The 14,116-nt window shown below is 43.8% G+C and overlaps 1 protein-coding gene across 1 annotated transcript; it reads left to right on the forward strand.

The window, feature by feature from the left end:
• Nucleotides 1-575: 575 nt before the first annotated feature.
• On the forward strand, nt 576-6,846 carry LOC149995277 (uncharacterized). The gene is made up of 4 exons (XM_090260271.1): nt 576-769; nt 1,255-1,381; nt 1,677-1,772; nt 4,677-6,846. Exons 1-4 carry the CDS (start codon nt 755-757, stop codon nt 6,128-6,130), a joined length of 1,692 nt encoding a protein of 563 aa, XP_090116397.1. The 5' UTR covers nt 576-754; the 3' UTR covers nt 6,131-6,846.
• The last annotated feature ends 7,270 nt before the right edge of the window (nt 6,847-14,116 follow it).

Below are 14,116 nucleotides of genomic sequence, written 5' to 3' on the forward strand. Positions count from 1 at the left end.
ACTTTGTTAAATTCTTGTGTTAAATAGAACTCTTCTCCTACAATACAGGGATCTTAAAGCACTTCAGCTTCATTTACTACCATCCAATTTATTTATAATATTGTGTACTTTTGTATGTATTTAAAACCTCCTAAGATATTATCACTATTGCTTATGAGATGGTGCTGATGACTTGCTCAGTGCATTGGCTTCCCCCTGAAATGTGAGCAGCCATAGGGTGTACAGAAACATTTGAAAAGGCCCCCAAGAACCCATGAAGTCTGCTTTGTATAAATGATTTTTTTCCCCGAGAGTCACCTGCTTCTGGAGCATGGAGCATGGTGCAGAGATGGATGTCCTTTCTCAGGTCTCCTTTGACAGTCACCCCATATAAACTCCACAAGATATCAGAGTACCTCTAAAACAGTTAGAACCCAAGACTTTATTGGCCAGAAGAACAGATACTTCAGCGACACCCTGTGAAGCGATACGAGCGATACTGTGGGCACGTGCGAGGGCGAGGGCGCAGGAGCACTGTAGCATCCAGGCCCAGAGGAACTGGGCTACCTACTGAATTTCTCCTCAATCCACAGGTCCTGACTCCCCAGGAGCGGTAGAATCATGTGAAGCAGGAGGAAGTTTCAGGGTTGGGTATCAGCATGTCTGGGGACACACCTGACTGAAGACAGGTTTCTGAACAGAGATTTAGAGCAGACCCAGAACACACCAAGACAAGGCCTCCCTGTTGCCAGATCTTTTCAGAGAACAGGAGAAAATGCTCCAGGCTCAGGTGACTTTGGGTTTGTTTTATCCTCTCTATTCATTAATGGGTTTGTAGAGGCCTGTAAAAAACCACCTCCATTAATCTGAAAAGTATACATGTTGTTTTTCTCAAGTATGTGAATGTGGTGTTTCTAGAGAACATTTAACTTCCCATTATACAAACTTCTCATTGTGTGAATGCCCAGGTGATTGAATGAACAATTACAAAATACAGGGTGGGACAAAATTCGGTTTACTGTTGTGAGTATGCTAAATAGAGTTTTCATTCTTGTATTATTATTTATTAATTATTGACTTAGTGTTTTATGTGAACAATTGTAAGCCTAGTTTTGCCCCACCCTATATTTCACTACATATGCAACTGTATATCAAAATAAAACCCCATTTGCTGTATAACTGCCTCCTATAAAGTGAAAATGAGCAGGAAATCTAATGTTTCTTCCATAGCATCTAAAGCACATCACGCCATTAAACAGCCTGATAATGTTACAGGAATCCCTGACATTTCACGATGTGGCCGTGGACTTCACCTGGGAGGAGTGGCAGCTCCTGGACCCTGATCAGAAGAACCTGTACCGGGACGTGATGTTGGAGAACCTCAGCAACCTGGTGTCAGTGGGTGAGGACAACTCCCCCATGTCACTCAGACAGTGCCCTGTTAGTGTTTCTTTTTTCTTTTTTCCCCTCAGCTGCTTAACTCTTCAGAATAACTACAGTTTTCTGAAATGGTGGAATCTCATTTCCTTACTTTGCCCCACACAAGCAAGTATAATGAATGTCCCCTCTTCTGAGAGAAAAGTCTTTGGATTACAGATGGGAAACCTGCTCATTCTTTGAAATGTAACATTCTCCCTTCTTGACAGACCTCAGCGCAGTTCAATGTGTCTGAGTCTTCTGTCATTTTTCACAAGCAGGGTATCAAGCCAGCAAACCAGAGGTGCTCTCCAGGTTGGAACGAGGGGAGGAACCGTGGACAGTACAGGATGAACTCCACCATCTAGTCCGCCCAGGTGAGGGGGTGAGAATGAGCAAGGTGGGCAGCTGGGAAGTGACATTCCAGTCAGAGAAGGCGTCAGAGCTGTGACAGTGAATGAGGAAACTCAGACCACCCTCCACATGAGAACCAGTTTTCCTTTGCAGAAATTTCCAGGAAAACACACCCTGTTTTTTTCTCCTGAGCTCTGACCCCTATTTATTTTATTTACATTTTCTTTGTATTTGTGTAGTTTTTTTCTTCCTAGGGTTCTCAGATCGTCCTCTTCTTTGTCCACAGTCACAGGGACTCTGCCTGTGTTACCACCTTTCTAGCTGTGGGACTCCACTTTCCAGGCCTCTCTGGAAAGACAGAACTTGGAATTCATCACTTTTTCGTACTACAGGGCCTTCACGCCCTGTTTAGAAATAGTGACTTTCCTCCATAGCATCCAGCCTCATCTCCAATGCTCTCCCCACAATAACCTGGTTTTTATGGTGCCTTTATGTTACTCTTTTTCCCTCTCCCCACAGGGTTCTTTATACTCAGTTCTCATGACTCTTAAACGTTTTCTTTATTCCCATGAATTAGCCTCTTTCTGTTCTGTGAAATAAACTCCCAAATTGCCTTCTCGCTCATTATTGTCTAAGGTACACTTTCTTCCTGTGTATCTTACTCATCGTCATGGCTGCTGGCCTCTGACCTCTCATTTTGTGTGTGAGATCAGGGGTCATCTTTCCTCCATCCTATCTTAAATTCAGTCTGTCTTTCTGCCCTAGTCATGTAAAATTCTATCTATCCTGGCATTTGCTGGGCTGTTCCCTACATTCTGAGTTCTCCTCTTAAAATTCTCTAGTGGAAACAGATAATAGATGTTGACTGTCTTTAAAAAGATTGCTGAATTTTCCCAGCAACAGTGTTTGCCAGCACGTGTGAAGGAATCTAACCTGGGAAGCTGGCCCAGCTGGTGTCTCTCGCCCCCTAAAGTCTAAAGGTTACACTTGTCCAGAGCCTCAGGCACACAAAAACAGGCATCAGCCACAAATCACATTGTTTGCATAAACTGTCTGGTATGGCCTAAGACCTCAGGCGTAAAGAGACACTTCCATCAGGTGAGATATTCCCGGGAATTAGAGGGTATCTTCCAGCAATCAGTCAGGGCCTCTCCTGTCTTCGAACGTGCAGGGATGGTGTGACCAAAGGCTGCTGAGTTAACACTTCCTGCATGTCGTCCATTCTCCTCTATGTAGGAACATAGGACAGTATGTTCCAGCCAGAGCATTAGTTGGGGTCTTGGTTACAGAAGCTTTTGTCTACATTTGAGATTAGTGCTTTGGGAAAGTTAAATTGCGGCAGAATGATGAAGAATGGCAAGTTTTGGGAATATGATAACCCTCGATAGTCTGTTATACTTACCTGGAAAGCAGATGCCGAGAATCCACATCCTTACTGACCATGGATTTGTTCTGTACACCTGGGTGTCCAGGAGTGCACCTGATCACACTACTCAATGTTTGCTTTTCTTCCAAGGGCTTACTGACTTCCAAAACACTACACATGCCTTCACCTTTGATTCAACATATTTTGAAGCACAGTTTCATTTAGTTCTTTTATTTATTTTTGGAGAAGCTGTATATGGTGATGGGATTTACACTGCTATTTTCAGATAGGACCTTTTTTTAAGATATCCATAATCCATGGGTTTCTTTATGTTTGTCCTTGGATATGGAAATTATCACCTTAACTTTCACGATGTACTCTAGATATTTCCCTTATTCTGGACTTCTGCAATATCCCTCATTTCTTTAACAGGCATTCCACATGCCCAGTGGCTCAAGTCACATCATTCCTGGAGCAATCCTGAGTCCTCACTTTCATTAACCTCTTCCAGCTTCTGCCATTAAGCCCATCAGTGAACTTTCTCTTGTCTTTAACTACATGGTGGGGCAAAAGTAGGTCTACAGTAGTGAGTACAGGAAACAGTTTATTCTTGTATTTTTATTTATTAATTATTGTTTCATTTTCCATATGAACAACTGTAAATCTACTTCGCCCATCCTGTTCATCCTGATTTCCTCCACCTCATACATTCCATTGCTCCTTTAACCATGTTTCACGGACTGTGATTGCCTTTATTACTTTGCTCCAGGTGTGTATACCTAAAACCCTTAAACCTGGGTGTCCCACAAATTTACTCAGTTCTGATACTATCTACCTAGAAATTGTATCAGACACTACATGGTAGAAGTTTAGTCCTATAAGACGGCCCCCATTTCAGATGCCAGTCACAGGTCCAGATTGTCACTTGTGCTTCTGACCAACTGGCTGTAAATTAGAGGTTCTTTTGACTTCTTCCTTGCGTTCAGTTAGTTTACTAAGGCAGCTCACAGAACTCAGAGAGAGGCTTCCTTATGTTTACTAGTTCATTATAAAGGGTATTATAAAGGATGGAGATGAATAGGTACGTAAGACAAGGTCTGCAGGATTCCTGAATAGAGGAGCTTCTGTCCCCATGGAACTGTGGTACATCAGTGTTCACTAACCCAGGGAGCTGATCAGATCCGGTTAAAAGTTTTTAATCTCTAGGCCCGTCTTCATCTTCCAGAGCTCAGTGAATGTAGCTAAAAGTCCAGCCTTCTAACAGTTGGTCTTTCTAGTGACTAGCTCCTTCCTGAAACTATGTAGGAACCCTGTTCTGAGTCATGTTCTTACCATAAACTTGGCTGTTACTATAAGGTTTCTTTGTCTTTGTTTTAGAACAAATGATACTTCTATCGCTTAGGAAGTTACAAGGGTTTTACAAGCTCAGTGTCAAGAACTATGGACAAAGACCAAATATATTTCTTGTAGTTACTTCACATGAAGCTTTTTAAAAAACATTTTTATTTCAAACTAGGTTATGAGATATTACAGAATGATTCACTGTTCTCTTCTTGCCTAGAACTCAGGAAAGTTGATGATCTGCAGCATTACTTACAAAGTCAAAGTGTTCAGAAGAATGTGGAACAATACTGTGAACATAATATGTTTGCAAATATTGTTAATCAGAGCAAAGGTCATTTCCTATTAAAGCAAAATCACAATATATTTGAGATAACTGAAAAACCTTTAAAATCAAATTTAAGTTTTGAAAACCCAAACGGAAGCTGTAACTTAGGGAACTCTGTTGAGTTGAATGGAGAGGAGACATCCATTCTGCATAGTAACCATGAGCAATTTTATGCTGAAATCACATTGCCTGTCAGTTCCAAACCCATCAATAATAAATCTCAGGTCATTCAGCAACAGAGAACTCATAACATGGAGAAAGCCTATATATGTATGAAATGTGGGAAATCCTTTAGCAAGATGTCTGAGCTCACTGAACATCAGAGGGTTCATACTAGAGAGAAAGCTCATGGATGCAGCCCATGTGGGAAAGTCTTCTCCCGAAAGTCCAGACTCACTGAACATCAGAGAATTCATACTGAACTGAAACAATATGAATGCACTGAATGTGACAAAACCTTCCTTAAGACATCACAGTTCAATGTACATTGGAAAACTCACAGGAAAGAGAAACCTTATTCCTGTAGTGAGTGTGGGAAAGCATTCATAAAAAAGTCTCGGCTCATTTATCATCAGCGAACTCATACAGGAGAGAAACCCCATGGATGCAGGTTATGTGGGAAGAACTTTTCTACAAAGTTTGGTCTCACCACCCATCAGAAAACTCATTCAGGAGAGAAACCTCATATATGCAGTGAATGTGGAAAAGGCTTCATTGAGAAGAGTCGTCTTATTGCACATCATCGAACTCATACAGGAGAGAAACCCCACGGTTGCAGTCTATGTGGAAAGACCTTTTCTAAAAAGTTTAATCTCACTGCACATCAAAGAACTCATACAGGAGAGAAACCGTTTTTATGCAGTGAATGTGGGAAAGGCTTCTCAATGAAGCATTGCCTCATTGGACATCAGCGAACTCACACTGGAGAGAAGCCCTATGTATGTAGTGTTTGTGGAAAAGGCTTCACCATGAAGCGTGATCTCACTGTACATCACCGAAGTCATACTTCAGAGAAACCATATATGTGCAGTGAATGTGGGAAAGGCTTCACTGTGAAGAGTCGTCTAGTTGTACATCAGCGAATGCACACAGGTGAGAAACCCTATGTGTGCAGTGAATGCGGAAGAGGCTTCCCAGTAAAAATGCAGCTGATTGTACATGAACGGACTCATACAGGAGAGAAACCTTATGTGTGTAGTGCATGCTGGAAAGGTTTCACAGCTAAGTGTAACCTCATCAGACATGAGCTAAAACATACAGGAGAGAAGCCGTATGTATGTAGTGTGTGTGGAAAAGGCTTCACGGTGAAGACTGATCTCACTTTTCATCAGCGAACTCATATGTAACCTGTGTATGTGTAGTGAATGTGAGAAAAACTTCACCATCAAGAGTCATCTCTGTACATTGGAAAACACATATGGTAAAGAAACCTTATATATGCAAAGAATATGACAGAGGCTTAATTGAGAAAAGCATGATGATTCCACATCTGTGAATTTATATGGAGTGAAATTGTATGCATGCAATGGATGTGGAAAGGGCTTCACCATGAAGAGTGCTTTAGGTGTACATCAGTAAACTCATATTACAGAGAAGTCATGCAAATGCAATGAATGTGAAGGCTTTAGGAAGAAAACATGCCTCGTACAACATCAGAGATCTCTCTCAGGAAAGACTTTCTTTGCATGTTCTGAAGGTGGAAAGTTCTCATTGCTCAAAACGATTTCATTACACATTGAAGAATTTACACAAGAAAACCTGTGAATGTAATACATGAGAGAAAGCCTTTACTACAAAGACAGGAGTCAAAATTCATCAAACAAGACATACATGAAAGAGGCCCCATGGGTGCATCAATTGTGGGAAAGCTTTTGCCCACCTGTCAATTCTTGTTAAACATGAGAATTCAAAGGTATTTGCTTTGGGAAAAGCCTGTCGCCAGTTGTAGGCCCTCAAGATAATAGTCTGCAATGAGAATAACCATGCAAAAAGAGAGAGAAAGAATAAGTTAATGCAAAAAATGTGGTACTGTCTTTATTGATCAATTATCTTATATTTCTTCCTCCCTCCCTCCCTCCCTTCCTTCCTTCCTTCCTTCCTTCCTTCCTTCCTTCCTTCCTTCCTTCCTTCCTTATTGCTAGACCTCTCCCCTGAAGATGGTTTTGGTTGGCCTGGGGTGGAAGTCAGGAACCTGTATTTTTTTCCTTAAGATTTTATTTATTTACTTTTAGAGAGAGGGGGAAGGGAGGGAGAAAGAGAAACATCAATATGTGAGAGAGACATCAATCAGTTGCCTCTTACACGCCCCCCAACTGGGGACCTGGCCCACAACCCAGGCATGTGCCCTAACTGAGAATTGAACCAGTGACCTTTCAGTTCACAGGCCAGTGCTCAATCCACTGAGTCACATCAGCCAGGGCAATCGATTACCTTATATTTCATATCCAAAAAGTTTTCAACACAACTCATATACAATCAGCCTGATGAAAATATCTTAGGAGATTATATGTCTAAACATTGTATATTGACATAAATTCTATAAATGCGACAAACTAGGAAACCATTTAGTGAATATAAACCCTCTCATATGTGATCATCAGAGATCATGAACGAACAAATGAATATTTCTAATTGTGGGAAAGCGTCTGACCAAAAGACCTCAGTAGATGTCAGTTCACATTAGACAAATACTTTTTTCTGGCAGTGAGTATGGCATGATTTGCAGTAACATGGTGCCTCATCATTTGCCAGGAAATCTGTGCAGAAATAACTCATAAACACATTAAACTTGATGGTCTCTAGCAAAACCTCAGATAATTTAATGAACAGAAGGAGTCTTGAATGAAAGCATTCTGTAATAAGTCCAAACAGATAATGCAGGAGCAATTGGAACAGGATACCTTCAGCCATACTTCTACTTGCTTTGCCATTCATTAACTTCATATGTTTTAAACAGTGGCAGTTACGCTCACCATGGATTAAATTTTAATATATACAAGACAGGAGTGGTCTATGCCTATTTCATTATACAATTAACTTTACATTTTTTTACTTCCAATTTTGTGTATTTCTCAAGACTTGTAGTACTTGAAAATGAAATGGAATCTATTCATTTCATAAGTATAACAACATATTTGGATGTGTTTAATCAAGTTTATAAGCAATAAAAAATGGTTCATTAAATGTTTTTATAACTTTTAATTTTGAAAACAAAAATTTTAGAGATTTTTTTGAAGGATTTCATTTATTTATATGGAGAGGGGAAGGGAGGGAGATAGAGAGGGAGAGAAACATCAATGTGTGGTTGCCTCTCACACGCCCCCACCTGGGGACCTGACCCGCAACCCAGGCTTGTGCCCTGAGTGGGAATCAAACTGGCACCTGTTTGGTTTGCAGGCCGGCACTCCATCCACTGAGCCACACCAGCTATGGCTAGAGATTTTTAAAATGCCATTCAGGTAGCTACTCCCAAAGGAAAAACTTTACATAGTCATAGTGCATATCAAAGAGAGGAGTGCTGTTAACTACAGCATTTATTTGTATCTCCAGTTTTAACATGCACTTTTTTTTTCCTTTTTTTAGGGAGAGGGTAAGCGAGGGAGAAAGGGAGAGAAACATCAATTTGAGTGAGAAACATTGATTGGTTGTTACTCATATGCACCCCAACCAGGGACCAAATCTACAACCTAGACATGTACCCTGAACATGAATCAAACCAGCGATATTTCACTCTGTGGATGATGCCCAAGCAGCTGAGCCACACCAGTCAGGACACACTAATTTTTGTTTGGCTTTTATATGCAGTTTTAAGAAACATCACATATTTAGGTTCTCATAACCAACACCATGTTAGAAACTTAGAATTTTTTGTTATCACAAACCCTCATATTAGAAATTCAGAATTTTTAAATCACAGACCCTCATGCTCTACCTTCATAGTCACATATTTTCCCCAACCCTAACCCTTGCCATCACAGTTCTCTTGGTATCTGTAATTTTCACATTTACAGAATAATAGAGAAATGGAGTCAGTTAGCATATTCCCTACTGAGACTTTTTGACCTTGTGAGATACAGAAAATACATACATACTAGTCACTGCCCCCGTTCCTAGCACAGAGCTCCTGAAACCCCCATAAATTCCTAAGTGATGACAGCATTAGGAGCATCTTTTGTTCTGAATCTGGTTGGAACATTCATCTCCACACCCCACATCCGGATATTGGCGAGGGGCTGGAAATAGAGTTGATGATCAACCAAGTTTACTTGACAAAGCCTCCATAAACATACCAATAGAAAGTCAGTTCAGAGAGCTACTGTGGGTGAATACATCCAAGTCTGGGGAGAGCGACGCACCCTAACTTCATGGGGACAAAATCTCCTATGGGAGCTTTTGCAGACCTCTCAGTCTCTATATCTTCATCTGGCTGTTCATCTTTAACCTTTATAATGAGCACATATTCAGATATGTATTTGCTATCACTGTATTTTTGGTAAAATATCTAATCACAGGTTCTGCATAATCCTGTGAATTTTGGCAACTTTAACATAAGGACATTGAAAGACCAAAGGTGCATGTTGTATTTTCATCATTTTGTGCCTTTTTTGCTTAATGCAATAAATGTTTTATTTTGGCATACTATGTTCTAATAGTTTTTAAATTTCTAATGTTATACACAATGTAATGGACACTTAAATTTAGCCCACACAATTAACATTGTCCATCACTTTCAGAAGTCTAGACATTTAATATTACAATGAGTCCTGGCTTTGTAGTGTTCCCCCACTTTCCAGGTCTGTTGTCTTTGGGGTTCTTTAGTTGAAACAGGCCCCTCAGGGGAACCAGATGTCATCAGGATGAAAAGATATTTGGAGTCCCATGCTCATTTCAGAGTGAAATAAGAGCATTGATCAGACTCCCCATGCCCTGGGGCAGGCACCCTGGATTTAAAAATCAGATCTGTGAATTTTTACTGGGAGTCACAAGCAAAATACCCCTCCTTCTAGTCTGGACTTTTAAGTTTTCTCCTCTGTAAAATGGGTATAAGGTATGTCTACATCCCTGAGGTGTTGGAGGAAGTCAAGTGCTAAGGTGCCCATCTGCAGTGCAGCAGCTGTGCCTGCAGCCTGCCTCAGCTGGAGCGATTCCCACTTCTGCCTGCAGAATCATTCTCAGGCCAGGCACCTGTCACTCCCCCAGTGCCCACAAGGACCATCTTTGGGCATGTGCATTGAACAAAAAGGAAAAAGCACTCATGGACATGAACAACAGAGTGGTGATTGCTGGGGGTATGGGGGTATAAGGAGATTAAATGGTGATGTTGATTTATGGAGTTATAAAGTGAGCATTACTTAAACAGCTAGAAGACAAAAGGCTTTATGAAGCCCGAGAACAGGTAAATCTCAATGGGTGGTAATTAAACAACACTGAGTTCTAAGAAATGGGAGAATTAACTAGAGTAATTGCTCTGGTGAAAACTCTGCTACCCTGACATTTTCGTTTCTACAAAGCGTGAGTCTTTCTCATTCATGAGAACTCGAGGAAAATATAGCGGGGTGAGAAAGGTACACAGTAAGGTGTGAGCAGAAAAACTTAGAATTCGTGAAGGAAAGTCATGGCATCATGATTTATTGCTTCAAAAATCATTTACTAATGATCTCATCTGCTTCAGAGGCTCACCCACGTCTTGGGGAGCTGTGGTTGCTTCCATGCCAGGTTGCAGGTGAGTTGCCGGAATTACCTTCATCCTGAAAGAACTTGTTGACCATCCAGCTCAATGTTAGGAGGTCAGATTGCAACTCAATGAAAGCTCAAATGATAGCTTGCATTTTTTTAAATCAAGTATTTTAAAATTAAGTATGTATATTATTATGGCATATTTTGGCACACGTACTAAAGTAGTATGTAATGTAACATTTTATATGCACTGGGGAACCAACAAGTTCTTGTTCTGAGCTTTATGGCCATATTTGCTTGGCTGGTGTGGACCCCAGCCCACATTGTCTCAGTGGAATGCCTATATTTGCATGTCCTTGATGTTCTCAACATGGTCTCCACTGTTTGCAATAAATGTATAATTAGAACCAGGGGCACCAGATAAAATCCAGCTTTGACTCCAGCCCCACTGCTGCCCAAGCAGAACTGACACTTCTGATTGTATCAGGAACAGGTGCTCTTAAGTATTAGTGTCGGTTTTGTGACATTTAACTTTACATAGTTTGTCCAACTGAGGCAGGATAGCGTTAGGGACTTGAGCAGCCTCCCCCAACTACGTTCGGCATGAAGGAGCCAGATGCCAGATGGCCTGAGTCAGGGAACAGGATGCCTGGTGGTCAGAACGAGCAGATCCTGAAGAAATATGTGCAAAACCTGCAGTAAAAAGAAGCACGTGGGTGCACCACAGACAAACGTTCCCTGCCAATGATCTCCACTGGGGAGAGCGGGCACTTGGTACATTTCGTGTATTCTTGGGGTATCTGACCCACTCCGGCAGTCAGCTGAGGAAATGCAGAATCCGGCCCCGGAGTGAAGGAACTACATTACCCAGAATTCCGGGCGTGACATGCCACCGCACTGAGCCAATGAAGGCTCAGAAAAGGCGTTTCCGGCAGGCCGCTTCCGTAGGGCGGGACTTCGGTAGTCCTCCTGGCGGGCATTTCGTCTTCTGTCAGATTTGTCTCAGGCGGTCCGGAGGATATTCCCAGAGTCCAGTTGAACAGGCCCCAGAGTGTCGGTCCCCGCCACACAGCCACGGGTCTGAGTCTCGGCGACGTTGCCCCGGAGACCGGCGCTGGGCCCGCGACTGGGACCGCCATGCCCGGGGCCTCTTCCTCGCCCGCCGCTGCCGCCGCGCTCCGCCCTCAGAGTTGGATGGTGGCGGCCGCGCTGAGGCGCCCGGCTGAGGTGAGTGCGCGTCCCCCGCGCCCTCACCGCCTCACCTTCCCGAGTCCCACGGCCCCGCGTGCGGGGCGCCTGTCACGTCCTGCATCTCTGGCCCCGGCGTCCAGGCCCAGGGAGCGCTCCTGGGTGACACGTCCGACCGCGGTGGGAGAGAGTGACAGGCCGAGGAGCCCCGTAAACGAGAGCAGGGGCCGCTGGCCCGGGAGGACCCGGGAACCTGGGCTTCTGTCTGCGTTAAACAGCCGGAGACGGAATCACCTCCTGACGGAGCCGCACAGGGATTGTACCGCCGTTATGCGGGGCCTTGGGGCCGGGAAGGTTGTGAAAGAGGGACTCAGGTTGGGTTAGCGTTTCCAAGCTTTTTAAATCCTGCTCAGAGAGAACGGACTGGAACGGGGTGATGAGGACAGTCGTCGCAGGGGGTTGAGTCCTTGTGCAATTTCACAGAGCTGCCTAAGGCAGTCAGGGAAACTGAGTCCCAGAGGACAGCATGCCGGAGGTCACCAGCCTCCGGGGCTGGGCACGGATACGGAGGACACGTGCTTACCTGGGGCTGAATGGTGGTGGTCTGCGTCTTCCCACAGCTTTTGAAGGACGCAAAACCACTTACTCAAACAAGACAAGGAAAGGACAGGGTGTCCGAGGCTCTCCCTGGTGGTGACACAACCATATAGGTTTGGGATTATGGTGTCCTGGGACTCTCCTTAGTTTTGTTCCGGCTCTTGGCTCTGAAGACTCGACAAATCCCCCCAAACCTGTGTCCTGCGTGCGGGCTCAGGTAACACGAAGGTGCTTGCATTGGTTTACAACCATGTAAACAGACGTGGAAGGTTAACCCGGGGAGAGTCACCAGCTTGTGCAAGTGCTCGGAGGTGCCACGGAGCGGGGAATAGGTACCTCAGGTCTCCATTTTTGTGTGTTTAAAACAAACAGCAGGCAACTAGAATCAGACCTGTGAAGGGGCCGACTGATCATTTCTGCACCTGTTTGGGGGAGAATGAGATGTTTGGATGAGAGGAAGGAGTAGGTCTCCCCTGGGTGTAACGGGTTCCATCTGGCTGAGCAGTGGAGAACAGGTTGTGGGGTTAGAGCAGGAGGCAGGGAGGCAGGGAAGAAGCAACTGCTGTAATCCAGAGGAGTGCTGATGGACCAGAATTGTGTCCTAGGGATTAGGGGAAAAGTTTGGATTCTAGGTCAATTTTTAAAGAAGAGCCAAGTAGACTCTCAGACACTGTAGGTGATGCAGGAAAAGGGAGGAGATGGGGATGATTTTAGGAGTTTTGGTCTTAGCAGTTGAAGTGATGGACACTCCATCGACTGAGGAAGCTGGTGGTAGGACCATTTTTCTTGGCAGTGTAAGAAGTTTGTTTTGGCCCTGTGAAGAGTCTGATAATTTTCAGAGAACAGTGAGTTGGGTAATCTGGTGGGCAGCTGGATACCCATGTATAGAAATCTGGAGAGGGATCCAGGAGGGAGATACCCAAAGGTTGCTCTTGTGTGGATCAGTTTAGAGTTAAGATGATCTTTAGGACTGAGTGCAGGATTTGGTGGCAAAGGTCAGAAAGACTACGGTGCCTGCCCAGGAGTGGTTTCCCTTCTTTGTCACTTGAATGGGGTTGCTAAGTCTCACAAACACAGGTTAGTGAGAGTGATAGTGGCAACAGAGTGGGAAAGAGGGTGATCTCCCAGATGACTAAGGCTTCTGTGGGATGAGTGGACATTAGGGTTCTGAAGGCAGAAGAGTGATTGAGAGATGACTTTGAGAACAAAGCTCCTGCTTGTTTATTACCATGGAGACTCATCAGAACTTGGTGGTACACTTTGATGGGATATGGAGTGTTTCCGTCTTGCTGGTAGATGATGTCTGGGGCGAATGTAGTCATCTTTGGGTGTCACTGTGTCTGAATGGGAAACAAATTGGACTGAGCACTTACGGAAGTTTTAGTGGAGAGAGGATGTTGTGCCTTTTGCAGCGCAGAAGTGGAATGGGGTTGTTCATATTTGAAATTAACGTGTGGTTCTGGGCGACTAACATTGAAGCAAAGATCAAAGGCAGTCAAGGAGGCCTTCAGAGCCTCATCGGAGGCTTCATCTAGCTGTGGGATCTAACAGGATTGCAGTTGTACTAAACATTTTCAACTATTTGAGCACTCTCTGTATACCATATACAAAGTACATGGGTGAGTCTGGAGAGATCCCCATAGTGTGGAGCAGGAAGGTGGCACAGCTGAGGGAGTGAACCTGGGGTGTGAGGATGGGAAGGAGGCAGACGTTCCACAATGGTGTGCACGGCCTGAGGAAGTGTGAGCAGAAGGTCCTGGGGACCTGGTGTGAGGACATAATGGTGCAGCATAAGCCTATGTTTGACTGTGTGTTGGAGGGATGATTTGGGGGACTTAGTGGAACTGCTTGGCAGGAAGGTATGAGGCTCT

Source organism: Furipterus horrens, unplaced genomic scaffold (genome assembly GCF_987537825.1).
Source record: "Furipterus horrens unplaced genomic scaffold, mFurHor1.1.pri manual_scaffold_13, whole genome shotgun sequence".
Classification (NCBI taxonomy): domain Eukaryota; kingdom Metazoa; phylum Chordata; class Mammalia; order Chiroptera; family Furipteridae; genus Furipterus; species Furipterus horrens.